Source organism: Xenopus laevis, chromosome 1S (genome assembly GCF_017654675.1).
Source record: "Xenopus laevis strain J_2021 chromosome 1S, Xenopus_laevis_v10.1, whole genome shotgun sequence".
NCBI classification, from domain to species: Eukaryota; Metazoa; Chordata; class Amphibia; order Anura; family Pipidae; genus Xenopus; species Xenopus laevis.
Window position 1 is genome coordinate 97,289,942 of NC_054372.1, and position 19,285 is coordinate 97,309,226.

Consider the following 19,285-nt stretch of genomic DNA (forward strand, 5'->3'; position numbering starts at 1 on the left):
GCAGAACACTCACTGGCCATGGCACGAAACACCACACCATTAACAACTGTCAATAGCAAGCTAAAGGTTTCTGTTGGCAAATCACAATGGGGAACTGCTGGAGTGTGTGAATCCTCCATCCATCAACATGAGAGACAAATCCGATTGCAGACTTTGGCATTTACTCTAAACAATAACTCTGCATCACAAGGCTTTTGGCTTGCACATTGCCATGCAGAGCTGGCATTAGAGAACACTGATGTGTGCTGTAGAAATAGCAAAGAATAAAAGGACTAAGCAACATCTCTAGAACAGATTGTACTGTCATTATTATAATAAATATATTTTAGTGCTTTGTCTAACAGACTTGTTGGCAAGAACTGAAGTTTCTAGCAATATCTTGCTTTTTATATATGATACTTTTAGGTTTTGTGATGTCTTCCTAGGTGCAATTAATTGTAGAGTGTCTTCATCTGTAAGGAAGGAGAAGAACTGGCGTATAGGCCCATCTCTTATAAAACGATGCCAAATATTGTAATTTGTTTTCCCAAAAGATAATGCCTCTGATTCATTGTGAATTCATTCACAAGTTGGGTTGTACACATATTGCCAAACCCTGGCATTATGTGTGCAAAGGGCTAAAGCAATTTCTGTTATTTCAGCACCCATGCCCTAATCCAAGATGAAGGCTGTCCTTTTACCCCATTATTGTTTGCCTTGGTAAGAAAACTATTAGTGATTTTATTACATAATGCCACAAACACAGATTAATTCAAGAAAAGTGTATCAAAAGTTCTAAATCATGTGTCTCAGACTTGGGAAAGAAACACTATAACAATGTGTAGTGACACAAGAGGAGGTTTATTACATCCAAATAAAAATGTCATACATATTTAGTTGACATATACTGTAACATTGAGAAATGTTTTGGCCTCAATCTAGAGTAGTATTAGTCCATTCTCGTATCTATATGTTTTGTGCTGTCATTTCTTTTTCCATCAGTGTTTTTTCTAGGCCTAAAAGTTAAAGGTATATTTCCCTAATCTGAATTCATCTGGTCAGCTTTTTGGGGCAAAACTCGTAGTTTGTTGGGTTTTTTTTAGAAACTTGAATTTTTCAAGTTTTACTATAGCCCAATGCTGAAAAATCCAGAATCCGAAATTCCACCATCTCAGACCTGGGGAGGTTGAGTATAATTCAGTGGCAGAGGTCCTTGTCCTATTTTGTAGTTTCTGTGTTCTGCGCTGGAAAATCAGACCTTTTTTGGGCAAAAGTCTGAAAAATTTGGGTTTTTCTGAAGAAATCCTGAAAAAAATCTAGCGATTTGGGAAAAAAACATCAAAAAAAGTACGATTCGGGTTTTCACTTGATTTTATCGAGTTTTCCCCTGATCCAATTAAATCAAACTTTTTTAATAATTAATAAGGTAAAATTGGAGTTTGGTCATGGTTGTTTTATTTAAATAATTAGATAAATTTGTTATAATGCCAGTGCATATTTAGTAATATAATTATATAGTTGCATAGTTTATTTGAGTTGAAAAAACCCAAGTTCGCTTATATACAGACCTACCTATATACACACATATTTAAACTATATACCAATACCTGTAACAAAAACACAGTATATACTATATATTACTCATGAAGTGACATGACATACTCCATCAGACATTTCTATTTCTATGAAGGCTGAGCTTTTTGAAACCTGCTTGAAGACAAACACGTGAAGATGAATTTATCATTAAGACCTAAACAGATGCCATATTCAGTTATTCCTTTGACTGCATTACAAATAAGAAACTTACAGTTTAAAAAATATTACCGGGGAATTTCTGGACCCATGCAACATTATTAAAGGATTAGTTCACCTTAAACTTTTAGTATTTTATAGAATGTCCGATTATCAGCAGCTTTTCAATTGGTCTTCTTATAGTTTTAATTATTCGCCTTCTTTTTCTGACCCCAGCAGCCAAAAGCTATTGCTCTTTGAGGCTACCATATTTTTGTATTGCTACTTTGTTTATCTTCTATTCAGACCCTCTCCTATTCACATTCCAGTCTCTTCAAATCACTGCCTGTTTGCTAGGGTAATGTGGACCCTAGCAACCAGATACATGCTGAATTTTCAAACTTAAGAGCTACTGAACTGAATATTTCAAAGACCACAGAAAATAAGTAAAAATAAGTGAAGACCAATTGCAAATTCTATCATTCTCTACATCATACTAAAAGTACATTTTAAGGTGAACAACTCCTTTAAGCCTAATACAATTGTTATTACATATCCCTCACCTTTATCTGCTGCCTAGCTGGTTGTAAATTCATCAATAGATGGGGTAGGATATGTGATTTTGAACGGGAGTTCTTTTAACTTTTTCCCATGCCAATGCAATTGTTAATGTAAACTGTTAATTTTGAAAGGGCTAACTCAATATCTTTTTATACCTTTTTATATGTAATGAACAGTAGCCATAGGGATACCTTCTGGACAATTGGGGTAAACTCTGTTTTCAACTATTAATACAGGAGGAATAACCTAAAATAACTTTATGGATATATAGTAGCTCAAGCGAATGTTCAGGGAATGTCATTACTAATTTCTGTTCTATTCAGTGAGAATTACAATTTTTTTTTTGTCTGGGACAGATGGTGGATCTCAAGCTTCCTTCATATATTTCCGTGTTTGACCTCATATCTGGCTTCTGCAGTGACATTGTCAGCTCAGCCCAGAGTTTTATTTCCTCTACTTGGACCTTCTACCTTCAGGCAGATGATGGAAAGGTGGTTGTTTTCCAGGTAAGAAACAGTGACAGTGAGTCAGCCATTGGATTTAATTAAAGGAAAACTCAAATTTATGCAACTGTTGCTACTGCCAGAAACCACTATTCTTATATCACCTACACTCAGGCACTGTAGAACTTCTGATTTCTTCCTTTGCAGAGATGCACATATGTTTTCTTGTTATTCATAGAAATCATTTTATTTTGGTGACTAGTACAGTACCCTCACAATTTATTGGGTTAAGCAATCTACTTTGTGGCAACCTGCAGCAATGTATCCTTAGACATAAGTCTAAGTTTGTTGGCAAACCGAAAATGTACTTGAATGTGCACATTGTTATGGTTTCAGTTTAAACTAACACCTTCTTCTGAGGAAGTATACATTAAATTACCCTTGCACCTAGCTAATAACTTTCTTTATGAAGTGTGCAATTTGTGCTTAAACTAAAGTATTATGCTTTACAGAAAAAAATGGTGCCAGTCATATAAAAAGTTTAGAAAAAAAAGATTCTTCCCACACTGTCTTAGTTCGGGATACACGTGACATTGACCTCCCAGCCTTAGCTCAGTCGTTCAGGTTCAGTCTCACTTCTTTAAGGAGATGTCTGATCCTGATACCCTGGTATGTATATAATCACATTCTATCCTCAAACATTGGCTCATTTGCCCCTTTACAGGCTAAAAGTACACATGCTCCGAACCCACGACTCTGGCTAAATTCACAAACCAGGTTCTTACGCACCTGTACAAGAACTGATGAATATATGTTGAAAAAAGCCTGTATGCAGGCAGAGTTTATTCACTATAAATTTCTACTGTCATGCCTCAATTCTGCCTTGTCGAAGGCCAAGCAAGAGTACTACTGTACCCTTATAAACAATCACAAATCCAATCCACGGCACCTGTTGTCTTTATTCAATACTCTTCTCCATTCCTCATTGACAGTATTGGCCAACCTGACACACTCTCCTGAGGACTTTGCTGATTTCTTTAAAGACAAAGTAGAGTCTGTAATCAGATCCCTACCTCGACTAATACAAACCAGCTCCTCCTTCCTATGCCCCCTTTTGCATGTCTTAATTTGTTCCCTCCGGTAACAATGTCTGAAGTCTCTAAGCTTCTCTTGTCCTCCCCACTCACAATTTGCCCTCTTGACTTTATGCCTTCTTCTCTGCTCAAATACTGTGTGGCAGAGCTTACGCCACCACTTACTTTTAAATTCTTCTCTGGCTTCTGGATCCTTCCCTTCTCCTTACAAACAGGCCTGTGTAAAGCCTATTCTTAAAAAGGCCACGCTTGACCCATCCTGTCTGTCAAATTACAGTCCTGTCTCACTTCTACCGCTTGCCTCTAAACTCCTAGAACGTATTGTGTTCTCCTGTATTACTAACTTTCAACACACCCATGATCTGTTGGACCCTCTGCAATCTGGTTTCCGGCCACTCTCTCCTGATGCAGATTCTGTATTCACTCTTGAGGCTGCATCCTGGCTTTCTTCTTACCTTTCTAACTGATCATTCACTGTCTCTTATGCTAACAAAACCTCTTCTCCAGTTCCACTTAATGTGGGGGTGCCACAAGGCTCTGTATTTGGTCCGCTGTTGTTCTCCCTGTACACTCTGTCTTTGGGAGATCTCATCCGATCATTATTTATCCACCCCTTCATTACAGCTGAAACAGGCTCAAATCTATAACTGCCTCCTAGCTATCTCAAATTGGATGAACCAGCGTCAACTCAAACTCAACCTAATAAAAACTGAACTAATCATCTTTCCACCTAAGCCTGGTCCTACTCCCCTTTTTACTATCTCTATTGATGGCTTGCTCATTAACCCTGTCAACTCAGCACACTGTCTGGAGTTAATCTTTGACTCTCTCTCCTTATCTGATCATATTAACAACACTGTCAAAACCTGTCACTTTTTCTTATGCAATATTGCCAAAATTTGTCCCTTCCTTTCACCTGCCGCAGCCAAGACACTCATGCATGCTCTCATCCTATCCCGACTAGATTACTGTAACCTTCTACTAACTGGCCTCCCTAACTCCCATCTCCCCCTCTACAGTCTGTATTAAACTCTGCTGCCAAAATTATCCTCCTCTCATTCAAAAGAGTACAGACCCCTCCCCTGTTGAAGTCCTTATCATGGCTTCCTATGAATCAAAGAATGTCTTTTAAACTCCTCATCATAAACTTCAAAGCATTCCTCTGCACCTAATTACATCTCATGTCTTGTTTCTATATATGTTCCTGGCCGAAACTTCCACTCCTCTCAGAGAAACCGATTGGTTGCATACCCCTGCTGAAATGTTCATGCAGGAGACACTCATATAAATCAGTTAATAGATCCCAATATAAACAGCCAATGTTACTCTATAATAAGCACTCAATATAAATAGTTCAGTTGATTAATGTGCTAAGTCAGTTTATTGGGGGTCACGCCTTCCTGCTCTGTGCTGTCATTGCTTGATATGGAAGTTTCTACAAAAGTTACACAGGTTTTTCCATAAGTTATGTAAATTGCATGCATTAAGGGGCCCATCTTGCTCTGGAGCCCAATAACTAGTTGCTCCACTGATGAAAAGAGAAAGTAGGAGATGGTCATATACTATAATTCAGTAACTAGATGCCAATATAAACAGTAAGGGGGTTATTTATTAAAGTCCGTTTTTTTCTAGTCAGACTTTTAAAGGGAAAAAACATTTTTTCATTGAAAAAAACTAGATTTTTTCGTGTTGAAAGTCTGAATAAAAAAAGTACTCAGACCTGCCGAGATCATGTAGAAGTCAATGGCAGATGTCTAGTTGACATTTTGAAGATATCCTGATCCGCTCTGAGTTTCGTTCAATAAAAGGAAGATTTTTTGGTTTTCGGGCGAAAATCCAAAAAATTCACAGTTTTTAGATGTCAAATCCAAAAAAATGGTACGATTCGGATTTTATCCCCCAACTTTACTGAGTCTTTTCCTACACAAGAAATTTTCGTGAAAATGTATTGATACATGGGAAGGGGGAAAGTCCATGTGGATTTGGTCTGAGTGGTTTTCAGAAAATATTGAGAACATTTTGGATTTTGATAAATAACCCCCTTAATGTTACTTTATAATAATCCGTTTATATAAATATTAAAAATAATTAATCAATGTGCTGATAAATCAGGCAGTTCATTTGGGGTCAGGTTTCTAGGCAATTCAGGGCGATTTTTGCAGAAGTGACAAAATTGAGTACTTTAATACACAAATTGCTTAACTTTTTGCAACAGCCCCCCTTTAGCATGCAGGTTTTTCAGGACAACAGTACCCTCTCTCTGTATGTATGGCATACATTATCAAATGGCCTCTCCCCATTGCATTCCCTTCTTGTCTGTTCTTTTACCTTTGCTCTTTGCCTTTGTTTTTCTACTTTAAAGACTACTTTTCCTTTTATTAAATTTTGCCACCTTTCCTCCTAGCCACCTTTTCCATCCCATCCCTCAGTGATTCTTCTCTTCCCCCTCTATACTTTTCCTATTCTGATGTCCCCCGTCTTTTCAATTTTCTCCTTTTGTGCCACTATTTTGTGCCCTACCTAATTTTCTCTCCAAAAACTATAAATAATTAAGACTAATTTAAAGGTGCTAATAATTAGCCATACTACAACATACTGAACATTAACTTAAAGGTGAATACTCCCTTAATTATTATAAGACCCCTGTATGTTATAAATAAATGTAATTTGCCTGATTACTTGCTGGTGCTATGTAAATAAATGATGATGATTTAACAATGAAATGCATGATGCAAGTCTGTAAAAAACTGTTTTGCTCTAAGTTGATTTACGTTCCAGCATCTTCATCTTAAAAAAACTGTGACATTTGCAAAAAAACACAATGGCCATCATAAGGGAATACAAGCATAAGTATATCTTTTTAAGCATATATCCATCTTTTTCTTTGTTTTATCTAAGCAGAGTAAAAAACCTTCTAAATTAATTACAACTTTCACAGCTGTCTTGTTGTGCACTTCATTTCAAGCCCTCACACCCACATATTCTTCCTCAGTCACTGCACATTAACATCATTCTCTTGTGTTCTGCAGTTTTCCACACAACAATAACATAGAATTAACTGCAGAATGATCTTTAAAAATTTAATTAACCTTTTGTAATCAGACAGATACACTCAACCTCATGAGATTGATCTATTTTCTGTTCTTCATGTAGGCCATATTGCACTCTTTCTTAGAACAATTATGCAATTTTTCTTCAATTTGCTTTCCTTCATTTAACATATGTGGCATCGGGTCATCCTTAAGAACATCAAGGCTGATTTATAATGTCCCACACAGAAGGACGCAATAAAACATTTTTGGCCTCTATGTGGAGCATTTTGGCTTCTATTTGGAGCATTGTGCAGATAGCCACATGACCCCTGCAGACTGCAATCTGAATCTAGTGCGCCCTCTGTTAGGCTTTGCTAGATTCAAAAGGAGCGGGAGGGGAGAGGCACAAGGTAGGAAAGGCAGGATTTTTTAACTCTCATTAACTTCTACATGAACTCTTAGGGGAAAATTCACTAAGCGCCGAAGCGCCTAACGCTAGTGTCAATTTGCTAGCGTTGGTCATTTTCGTTACTTCGCAAATTCACTAACGAACGCTGGCGTAAATTCGCTAGTGTTACTTCGCACCCTTACGCCTGGCGAATTTTCGCAACGGACGTAACTACGCAAATTCACTAACGCGCGAATTGTACTGAACGCTACCTTTTACGATAGACTTCCTTCGCCACCTCAGACCAGGCGAAGCGCAATAGAGTAGATAGGGATTGCTTCAAAAAAAGTTTTTTTTCTAAGTCTCAAAAAACGCTGGCGTTTTTCTATATTATGGGTGATGGGCTGAAAAAGATCGAAAAAATTTTGGGGCTCCCCACCCCTTTTTTGGGGCTCCCCTCCTTCCCCTACATTTCCTAACTCATGGCAACTTAACTATACAGTGGACACATGTGTAGGGCAAAATTTATTTGATGTTTTGAAGGTTTCCCAGGCATTTGTAGTGCTTGTACGTATTCCTCCACTGAAATTTGAATTTGGCGCCGTATGCAAATTAACCATCGCTAGCATAACTTCGCTTCGCTTAGCGAATCAACACTAGCGCAACTTCCCAACCTTACGCTACCCTTGAGCGCAACTTCGGATTTTAGTGAATTTGCGGAGCGCTGGCGAAACTACGCCTGGCGAAGTGTGCCGAAGCTACACCTGCCGCAACTACGAATCTTAGTGAATTTGCCCCTTAAACTTTTAGATAATGATGTTTTAAATTTGAGTTATTTAAGCTTAACAAATATTGAACATTAAAGTTTTTGAAATCATAATCTGAATACATGACTTTTGCAGCAAAAATGTTTGAAACATTGTAAAAAATCTAATTTGAACACTTCTGCCTGGGTCTGGTTGTCCTCTGCACGTCACACTGGATAAACTGCCCACCTCCCTAACATGCACTTCTTAATAATACACAAATTAGGGGATCGGTGGGGGCAGGCAGGGGATGCCTTTTTGTCTCTCCTACTTGCCCCCATATTAAAACTATTATTTAATATTTAAATATTTTAAGTAGATTTGAGGGCAATGGCACTAGGCCAGACTGGGAAATCTGTGCTACTTGCAGACAACTAATCTCCTGAGAATATCTTAATATCTCTAATATTGAGTCCATAGCATGTAAAACACTTTACATGTGGCGGTCTGGCATTACGTTGGTTGAAATGTTCTGCATGAGGCATTCCCAATATTAGTTGAGAGAAAGGTATTTTTAGGTGATTTGTCACCCATGAGTATCACAGATTTCCTATGGACGACAACTCTCCTCGTGTTATTGCTCTAAAGCATTTGCTCCAAAATATGTAAAAACTCTGTATCCAGGAAGCCCGAAATCTTAAAACTTTGATTGAATGAAGTGCTTATCCATAATGCCCATATATAAAAAGAACAAATGTTATTTGCGTTACATCTAAATATATGTTTGTGAGAAATGATTGACAAACAGTCTGTTTTAAAATGATACTGTGTTTGTTTTTCAGTCTCAGCCAGAGATTGAGTTTCCAGCTCTAGAGCTGCAAGCTCCACGATCAGATGTCACAGAGAAAACATGGATTTCATCCAAAATCAAGCCACATTCAGGTACATGAAACATCACAAACGCAGGGAAATGTTGCAAGCATAAGATAGGAATATAACAACTGGCTTGAGAAATTTAACTATTCCCAGGCCCGGATTTGTGGAAAGGCCCGGCCTAGGACGGCAGGATTTTAGGGGGGCGGCATGCTGCCCAACCACACCCACATTGGTTCAAAAACACTGGAGATGCGCTGGAAAAACAATAATTTTTTAAATTTCCACATTGATGATGAAAATTTGCACGAATAAAGGGGAGGGGACGGGCGATGAACGGCAGTGGTCCTAGGGCCGCCCTCTATGTAAATCCGGCCCTGACTATTCCTGACATGCATCCACAGTATCTGTTGTTAGTGACATCCTTTTAATTGACAGACCTTTTCTACCTTCTACCTCTTCTATTGCATGTCAATAAAAGCAGTGGAGGCTATTTTCTCTCCATGCTTTAATGCATAATCACACACTTTAGGACTTAATTATGAACATAAATGCAATATGCTATCCAACGCAAATCTACCCCCTGCAGTGCTTAGTGCAATTTGTAAGTATCGCATATGGAAGCAATGGGAACTGTGTCCAAGCTTATGCAGTTTTGTGCCTATTTTAAACACCTTGCACTGGTAATAATATGCAAATAAATTCACAAAAAAGTTGCAGGAAATACAGTATATTTTCCTTCTACTGCAGTGTCCACCACAGTTTACATACAGTATACAGTAACTATATACAGTAAACTAAAGAGGATATAAAGTGAAAGTGCCCATTCAGCTGGGAGCCACTATTTCATTTTCTTGCCTTTCTTGTTAATATCTAAATGTGACCCAATCAGATATCGATCAAGGGTTGGTTTGACCTTGTACACTAGTTTTCTGACTTGGTTAATTAAGAGTTGCTGAGATGTCAGGCAAAATATGCCTGTTTTTGGCCACCTTCATTTAAACACAGTCAAAGAGTGCCAAGTTAGGTAGTTATACAGATAAAATCATTGCTTATAGGACTGTCACAGTCTTCTCTTAAGCAGTCCAACCAGTACCTACCAGCAGTGAATTCTATATCCTGCCAAGCACTGAATTATTTATTTTACCAGCAGTTTTATTTCCCCCAACCTTAGTAGTGACAGCTTGTGCACTATCACTCCCCCGTATCAGTTCATCCTTTGACTTTCCACTAGCAGTATCAGTTCCTACTCATTCCCATACAGTTTTTCTATCATTCCCCCCCCCCCCCTCCAACTTTGAATATTACATACTCAGAAATAGGTGCTGAACTAGGTAGGATTGCTGCACAACAGGGAAGTGTATGGTTAGCAAAGTTTCCTAACTGATGCTCAATAAATAGCAGAGATTTTTTTATGCATTGGGAAACTCTACAGTACATTGTTTCTAGAGGAAGATCAAATCATGAATTTGAATAGTGACTGATTTAGACATTGTTTAGACAACAGAAAGAAGATGGTGGAGCTAGTAGGAAACCTACTGCAAAAAAATCTGAAATACTTAAAAAATATGTGTACTGGATAAAGTAAAAATGTACTATAGAAATGAACAATGTTCATTTGTTGTGTTTCTGGTCAAAGTTTTAATATATCTTTATGTTTTAAAGGCCTACGAGACAGGACAGAGAAACCACAAAGAAAGGAGTCCAAGATGAAACATAAATTGCCTCATATGGAGACCCCACAATCCGAGCACGATTTCTTAGGCTGCATGTCCAAGTAAGTCAAGAATCTGCATCCTAATTCCTATGTTTGCACAAGGCAACCTTCCTAACTCCCCAAGTAAGCTGGCTGCCAGATCATTCTTTCACAGGAAAAATATTCTTTTGTGCCTGACCCCGAAATGTATTTAAATTCCTGAAGCAATCCTTTCTGATTTTTTTTTAAATGAATACTGATCCATTTCCTGATATGTCATCTCAAAGACCATATTCCTTGGGGAATCACAGTATTTTTTAAAATAAGTTCAACAGTTGCTTATATTTTATGTCCAAGTCATTAATAGAAGTTGTGTTGTCTATTTCCCTCTGAAAGCAAGAAGCAGCCTGACTTCCTAAAGTCTATCCACCATTGTATTCATATGTCTTAGTTTTTGCACGTGGATATGTCTGGTGCACAGCTACACCTCTTATAGGTTAATTTAACAGGTTAAGAACAAATTGCAACAATGATTATTCTTATTTTTATGGCACAAAGACATGTTCATATCTTTCTGCAGCTGTGTAGTTAAATTATAGTTGAAGAAGAATATAAACTACATACATTATCAAAATGCAGAAAAAAATCAAATATCTATGAGACTTGATGGATGAACTCTTGCTCTGAGATATTATGTAAAAAGCAGGGTTGTTCAGCTGGAGGCATACAAACTGGATGTGGTCCTCCACAGTATTTTTATTGCTCCCAATATGCTCACGGGCTCTATACATTCTTTGCAGGGCACCATTATTTAAATATTATCTGTCCCTTAAATGTACAGCACTAATTGTTACTGTTGCATTCTTTGTTTATCTCTAGTATGAATAATATATAGTCCACATGCAGAGCTTCTGTGGATCTCAAAAAAAGTGCATTTACTGTTCTGATGTCTCTGAGTAATCTTGGGAACCTTTCATTACATGCAGAGTTTTACGTTTGATTCTGTAATTAAACAAGATAAGTGATATGCTTGGGAAAAAAACTTTGTCTATTGAAATCTCCTCATAGGCGCTCAGGGTTGCCACGCTGGATCTTGGCTGCTTGCCTCTTCCTCTCTGTCATTGTGATGTTGTGGCTCAGCTGTGCAAGTCTGGTGACTGCTCCTGATCAGCACATAAAGGCACAGGTACTATTCTGCAAAACAAAAAGTCTAAATATATATATACTAAATTTAAAAGCAATTGTATAGATATTGCCAAATTAAATGGTGTAACTAATCCATACAACACCATTTACTTTTTTATTTATTTATTTATTTTTTTTGCAACTCTTTTTTTTCTCATGTGTGCTGTAATGAATTGCAATGGGCACAAAGTATTCCTGGAATCACTGGCAGTCTGGATTTGCTGGTAATCCCAGGGTTCCTAATTGACTCGTACTAAGTCAACTGGACACAAAATGCCATCATTGGGGCATATTAATTTATGTGTGAATTTTCACTACAGAAGGCTCTGCCATAATTTGCACAACTATCAAACGCTATTTTGTGGCAAATATGCATATGAAGGTACAGTGGACTGTACACTCTGGGATGCCCTTAAGGCCCACTTAAGAGGGATGCTGCACACTGAAATATGTGCCTACAAAAAGCTTATTAGCTAATAATACACCGCATAAGTTTAGAGAACTCAAAGAAGCTCAAGATAACTACTCCCATTTATTTCGGGTAAAATAAAAATACTTCTGTGGAAAACCGAGTGTACTAGAGCATGGGGAAAAAGCTGGTAAAATGCTGGCACACCACACTAGACTCCACTTTATACCTCCTGCGATCACTCTCCTAAGAGATACCCAGGGCTCCCTCATCACAGACCCACAGATAATACAGGATACCCTTGCCAAATTCTACGGTAAACTATACAAAACCACACTCAAGGACTCAGAACTCCAATAGATTTCTTGAAGGAGTGGGCCTACAACAACAACTGAAGATTACCAAAAATATCTAGACTCTGAACTATCAGTAGCAGAAGTACACAAGGCCAGACATAAGACGAACTGTCGAGAGAAATATATAAGAGACACAGCAGTACGCTAGCTCCCCTGCTTCTTAAAGGGATGGTTCACCTTTAAGGTAACTTTTAGTATGTTATAGAATGGCCAATTCTAAGCAAATTGGTTTTCATTGTTTATTTGTTATAGTTTTATAGTTATTTGCCTTTTTCTTCTGACTCTTTGCAACTTTTAAATGGGCGTCTCTGACCCCTTCTAAAAAGCAAATGTTTTGTAAGGCTATAATTGTATTGTTATTGCTACTTGGTATCCCTCATCTTTCTATTCAGCCTCTCTCCTATTTATATTCCAGTCTCTTATTTAAAGCAGTGCATGGTTGCTAGGGGAATTTGCACCCTAGCAACCAGATTGCTTAAAATGCAAATTAAAGAGCTGCTGAATAAAAAGCTTAATAACTCAAAAACCTTAAATAATAAAACCATTTGCAATTTGTCTCAGAATATCACTCTCTACATCATATTAAAAGTTACCTCAAAGGTGAACAACCCCTTTAAGTTTACAACCATGCATTACAACCCACAGCCCTCCCAAATTCAATGTATGAAGCGGCAAAACCTGGCAATGAACCAACATTGTCAGAGTCATACCGACCTATTTCGCTATTAACAGCGGATGTTAAAATATTTGCTAAAATAATAGCAAACCGCCTGAAAAAGGTTATACATGCACTCATTATTGACGACCAGTTGGGTTTCATGCCAGGGAAGACCACGGCACTCAATATCAGGCACCTGCTACTCAACCTCACCATGGACTATGCCAATAAAGGTACAAGGGCTGTATCGGCACTAGACATAGCCAAAGCATTTGATACAGGCAGGTATTAGAGTCTATTGGGTTTGGACAAGGGTTCATTTCCATGGTACAGTTGTTATATGTCAAACCGACCGCTGCACTAAGGCTCGTAAACTCCAACTCACCATTATTTGCTTTATCAAGGGGCATTAGGCAAGGCTGTCCATTGTCGCCCCTGCTGTTTGCCCTGGCAATAGAGACATTTGCAGCATCAGTTAGACAGAACCCTCGAATAGTAGGCTGGATCTCACAAGCAGGTACAGACAAGATACAGCTCTATGCAGATGACATTCTGGTATATCAGATGACACTCCCTGTTATATACGTTTTGGTCATGCAAAGAAATACAACCCCACTGGAATGCAATATTGGGTATATTAACGGAGGTTATAGTGTCAACAATAGCACCAGATCCAATCATCTGTCTCATGGGCATCTACTCAGGACTTCAAACACCCCCTCACCATAAAGCCTTTCTAAATAGAGCCATGTTCCAGGCTAGGAGACTCATAACTTTAAATTGGAGATACGACAGACCCCCCCTTCAGAAATGTTGACCAGTATTATCTCCAATTTGGGCACGCTGGAATACTTAATCCACAAAAAGAAAGGGCAAACAGCCTACCGGACCTGGACCCCCTGGCTAAAACAATTTCCCCTCTCCAATATACAATCCCGAGAGAACCTCCCGGTAATCCAATAAGGTATAATAAAAGAGAGATAAAGGCACACAAGTAGATTTTCTTCAAAATTTGTCTTTACTGCAAATGTTATTACTGTTGTACTAAATGCTGCACATACTGTGTACCAGTGAATGTTATCTGGCTTGTAATGCAGATGTTTTACCTGTTAATAAACTTAACTGAAAAAAAAATGCCCAAGGAAACAAAATAAAAACAAAAGAGATCCTCTTTTGTCCTAAGGTCCCCATAGACGCGACGATTCTTCTTTGGTGAACGACCGATTTCAGTGCAGTCCGACCAATCCGTCAAATTATTGTGCGGTTAGTGGGATTCAAACGATCGTACATCCTACGATGTATATTGCCTGAAATGGTCTTTTTAGTTGATGGACACAGCTACCCCCAGTCATGTGACTTGTGCTCTGATAAGCTTCAATCACACTTTACTGCTGTACTGCAAGTTGTAGTGATATCAACCCCCTCCCTTTCCCCCCCCCAGCAGCCAAACAAAAGAACAATGGAAAGGTAACCAGATAACAGCTCCCTAACACAAGATAACAGCTGCCTAGTAGATCTAAGAACAGCACTCAATAGTAAAAACCATATCCCACTGAGACACATTCAGTTACATTAAGAAGGAAAAACAGCAGCCTGCCAGAAAGCATTTCTCTCCTAAAGTGCAGGCACAAGTCACATGACCAGGGGCAGCTGGGAAATTGACAAAATGTCTAGCCCTATGTCAGATTTCAAAATTGAATATAAAAAATCTATTTGCTCTTTTGAGAAATGGATTTCAGTGCAGAATTCTCCTGGAGTAGCACTATTAACTGATTCATTTTGAAAAAAACATGTTTTCCTATGACAGGATCCCTTTAAGTGCATCTAGCTGTTTGATACTATTGTACAGGTACCATTCCAGCAAATTGCTTTATAGAGCAGACAGTTATATATACAGGTATGCTGACCCATTATTCAGAACGCTTGGGACCTGGGGTTTTCCAGATAACAGATGTTTCCGTAATTTGGATCTTCATACCTTAAGTCTACTAGAAAACCATGTAAACATTAAATAAACCCAATAGGCTGGTTTGGCTTCCAATAGGATTAATTATATCATAGTTGGGATCAAATACAATGTACTGTTTTATTATTACAGAGAAAAGGCAATCCATTTTTAAAATGTGGATTATTTGGATAATGGAATCTATGGGAGACATCATTTCCTTAATTTGGAGCTTTCTGGATAATGAGTTTCCGGATAATGGAGCCCATATCTGTATATAAAATTAGATATATAGATATAGACATATGTGTATGTTATATATGTATGTAATTTGCATATATGAAATTAACAATGGATCAATATAGCAATAATGTTGTTGCTGTTGTCGTTTTCCTGTAGCCCCTGAGTATAAATGGAGACAAGGAGTACCTTGAAGATATTGAGAAACCTGCCCCCTTTCCTCTACAGCCCGTTGTTGCTGTTACTATTTGCCCTACAGAAGAAAGCGAGGAGGCAGGACCTCTCCCTGTCAAATTGGACATGGACAAAACCATCATCTAACGGTCTTTGATAAACCTGTAATGCTATGGGGGGGGGTGCACCACAATACATCTCCTGTAGCATTAGAGGGGGTAATTGTCTTGTTTCACTGGTCTCTTTTGCTTCCTTTTGTTGCAGAGCATCAAGATGGTTTATCAGCAACAGAAAAACAAACCACGATTGGTCTAATCCTTGTGGTATTTTCTTAAGAAAGTGAAAGGTTTTTTGATCACTTAGGCCCAGGGAGCCAGTATGTTACAGCTCTTCAGTAGCCTCTCCTAGAGCTCAAGTGAAATGTGCTAAGACTGTTTCTATAGGTGTAATCTTCTCTTACAGCAATGTTCTATTGTATCTTCTTCATGGGTAAGAAGACTTTAACTACAAAAGGCACATGACTTTGTATAATATAATCTACAAGATACAGCAATGAAGCATGTCCGTGTTGATCCATTCAGAAGTATCATAGGCTTTGAACTAATCTGTAAGTGTGTATGAATTCCCCTCCTCTAAATACCTTCGTACATCAGGAATTCTATTACAGTTAAAGTCTTTGGTGAAAATTAATAGGTATTCATTTTGTATGTAAAATATTATTCTGCAAAAATGTATGCTTTATGCTTAGTGAATGGGTCTTTGACATTAGGGAATGTGATACAGGTTCTTATTTATACTGTGTAGTCAGAAACGTTGCTTAATTTTCTTCATGACCTATAGCCCAGTGGTGTTTGTTATTAGACTGAATGGGAAATTGTGGGCTAATACACAATGTATTATGTATAATGAAAAATTGACCATCTATATCTCTGTCGTTGTAGGCTTATTAAAGTGAATTTCTAACTCTCCTAGAGATGTTCTGAAATTAAGGGCAGGGTGTTCAAAAGTTGGAGTACATATATTGCTAAGTGACAATTTCCATAGTAATCAATGGACAGACTAGACTAGACTAGTGATTTCCAAATGGCAGAATACATGATTTCACAGTACCCATCACTGACACACGTTTCCCCATTTAAGTGTATTGAAGAGTAAGGAAATACCAATCAGAAACTTGCTTAAGTATAGCATAATCACCCCCTCCCTGGATTAGATGTATTTACCAGCATCCTCATTTATCTGTTAGCATTACCCTGGTATAATATTGATTCAAGATGCTGCTAGGCAATGCACATTTCCAAAAGCATAGATTCTATGTTGGTGGTTATCTACTTGCAAGATATATCAAATCTCCATTGTCAACAAGGAAAGGTTTAAACAAAACTCATTAGTTACTAAGCTTAAAGACAATCTCATTAAAGGGACACTGAAGGAAAATGCTTGTATATAGGAAGTCTATTTGTACAGTGTTCTTTGTGAACATTTGTCTTTAGAACATACAATGGGAACCAACACTCCATTAAAGGAAGACTATCCATCACATATTTAAGATATAATGGCCATATTTCATTTTCCATTGCAAAGTAATCAGAGTCCTCCACTCCACACCTGAAAGTTCTCCACTAAGAGGCTCCCTCCCCACAAAAACAAGGTTTGCATTATTGTATTTCCATGTTTGTATTGTGGTTGTACATGTACAACCCAAAAGGCGTACAGTATGTGTATCAATTCCAACGTCTCCTTTAAGCTCCCAGCATGCCCATGTAATATGTCATTGCAGGACATGATATTAGAGTCTTATTATAGAATAAGGTGTGGGCAAGAGTGTCAACAGAAAGATGATCAAAGATGGAGAAAAATTACTTTTGCAGCATACATACATACATACATAGTATATGGATAGAGGCAGGGGGGTGGCCTAAACATTTTAAAACTGTGATGTGGTTTTACATCACTTTTAATAGCATCAACGTATAATTTTGCCAGAACCCAATTACTATTTCACATTATATTTTTTCTTCTCATAGCCATTGGGATCCCCACTATCAGAACAGTGTAGCCAAAGTACTTGGTCTTATATGTGCTCTATATCAGATCAATTTGTTTTAATAGATACATTGGCCATAGATGAACTAAAGGCTGCTAACGTGGACACTAAATTGTATTTTATAATAAACAAGCACTGATCAATGTTAATTTATTATGTCATATTGTTTAATATTTGTTTTTGCTTAAAAGCAGGAGAAAACCATAGTTTAATGTGAAGGTTCCTCTACATCAGTGATCCCCAACCAGTAGCTCATGAGGAACATGTTGCTCCCCAACCCCTTGAAAGTTGCTCCCAGTGGCCTCAAAGCAGCTGCTTATTTTTGAATTCCAGGCTTGGAGGCAAGTTTTGGTTGTATAAAAAACAGACGTACTGCCAAACAGAGCCTCAATGTAGGTTGACAATCCACATAGGAGGCTACCAAATGGCCAATCACAGCACTTATTTGGCACCCCAAGAACACTTTTCATGCATGTGTTGCTCCCCAACTCCTTTTACTTCTGAATGTTGCTCACACGTTCATACGTTTGGGGATCCCTGTTCTACACACTAAGGCACACAAGCGGATGTCCACCATCACACTCATGTAATTATGCCACTGGACTGATCTTTTCTCAGGCACTTACATGTCTCCTTTATGAGCTCCATTGTCACACTGTACAAGCTTCTAATTGTAGGAAGTCTATCAGAATACTGTCATAAGCTAAACTGCAAGTAGCTTTTCTATCCTTTGCACTAATGCCAGTCAGGATCTGTGTTGCTAGAATTCAATTGAGTGCATGGCTACAGTAAGTACTGCTCTGAGCTACTGAAATAAAATATCAAATAATTTGCATTCTAGAAATGGATGGAGCTCCTTTATGGTAAGCATGGATACAAAATACTGTATATCATATGACATATGCAGAACATACCTTTAAATTTATGGTTGCTTGAATATTGTTTTATGGCAGCACAGGAGCTGACACGGCTTAAATTTAAATATGGAATTGCCTCTCTTTTGGCAAATAAATCAATATATATATATATATATATATATATATATATATATATATATATATATATATATATATATATATATATATATAAAGAGTGGCAAATAAAAGATAATAAACCCAATGCTATAGATGGTATATACTGTAACAAACTCATGAAGAATTGTTATAAACATTGGTATTTTGACATATGTTTTATGTTTTCGCATATTATTTCAGATATGTCATACTTTGTATATACTGAAGAATATGAAATATTTCATTATAGCACCTAGCAGGCCATAAGCACATGTTCCAAAAAGGAGTTCAGCCACTGGTGCACCAAACTGTCCAATCATTCTGACTAATTGCCCTGCAGTCCAAATTGGTTATAATGGTTCACTTTGACCATCTACATGTGGGACCAGTTTGCAGTAACTACTGTCCTGTCATCACATGTAACAGTTGGTGAGATATTTTACAACACATCGCATGTTTATTCAGCGTTCTTCTGCTGGTTTCCCTACCTACTGTATGTAAATATAATCATGCATTGCTGTGTCACCCTGCTTTTAACATAATTTCTCGGGGAAAGAAAAAGAGCATTGTGATCTGCTTAGTACTTGTATAATATCTCAGCTGGGATAGGGAGGAGATTTTGGCAACTAAGTTAACTCTGGATAAAATAAAGTGTAAGGAAATATATAATTGTAAAAGAATTCTGCTTATATGTATGCTGACTTTGAGAGTAGTA

At 37.8% G+C, this 19,285-nt stretch overlaps 1 protein-coding gene across 1 annotated transcript in view; it reads left to right on the forward strand.

The window, feature by feature from the left end:
• The window catches only part of tmem59l.S (transmembrane protein 59 like S homeolog), a 33,669-nt gene extending 15,965 nt beyond the window's left edge, over nt 1-17,704 (forward strand). Inside the window, exons 4-8 of the mRNA XM_018243704.2 lie at nt 2,628-2,777; nt 8,817-8,916; nt 10,513-10,624; nt 11,612-11,729; nt 15,496-17,704. Coding sequence (XP_018099193.1) covers nt 2,628-2,777; nt 8,817-8,916; nt 10,513-10,624; nt 11,612-11,729; nt 15,496-15,657 — 642 coding nt within the window. The 3' untranslated portion in view covers nt 15,658-17,704. The remainder of the gene's footprint in view (nt 1-2,627; nt 2,778-8,816; nt 8,917-10,512; nt 10,625-11,611; nt 11,730-15,495) is intronic.
• Nucleotides 17,705-19,285: the final 1,581 nt, after the last annotated feature.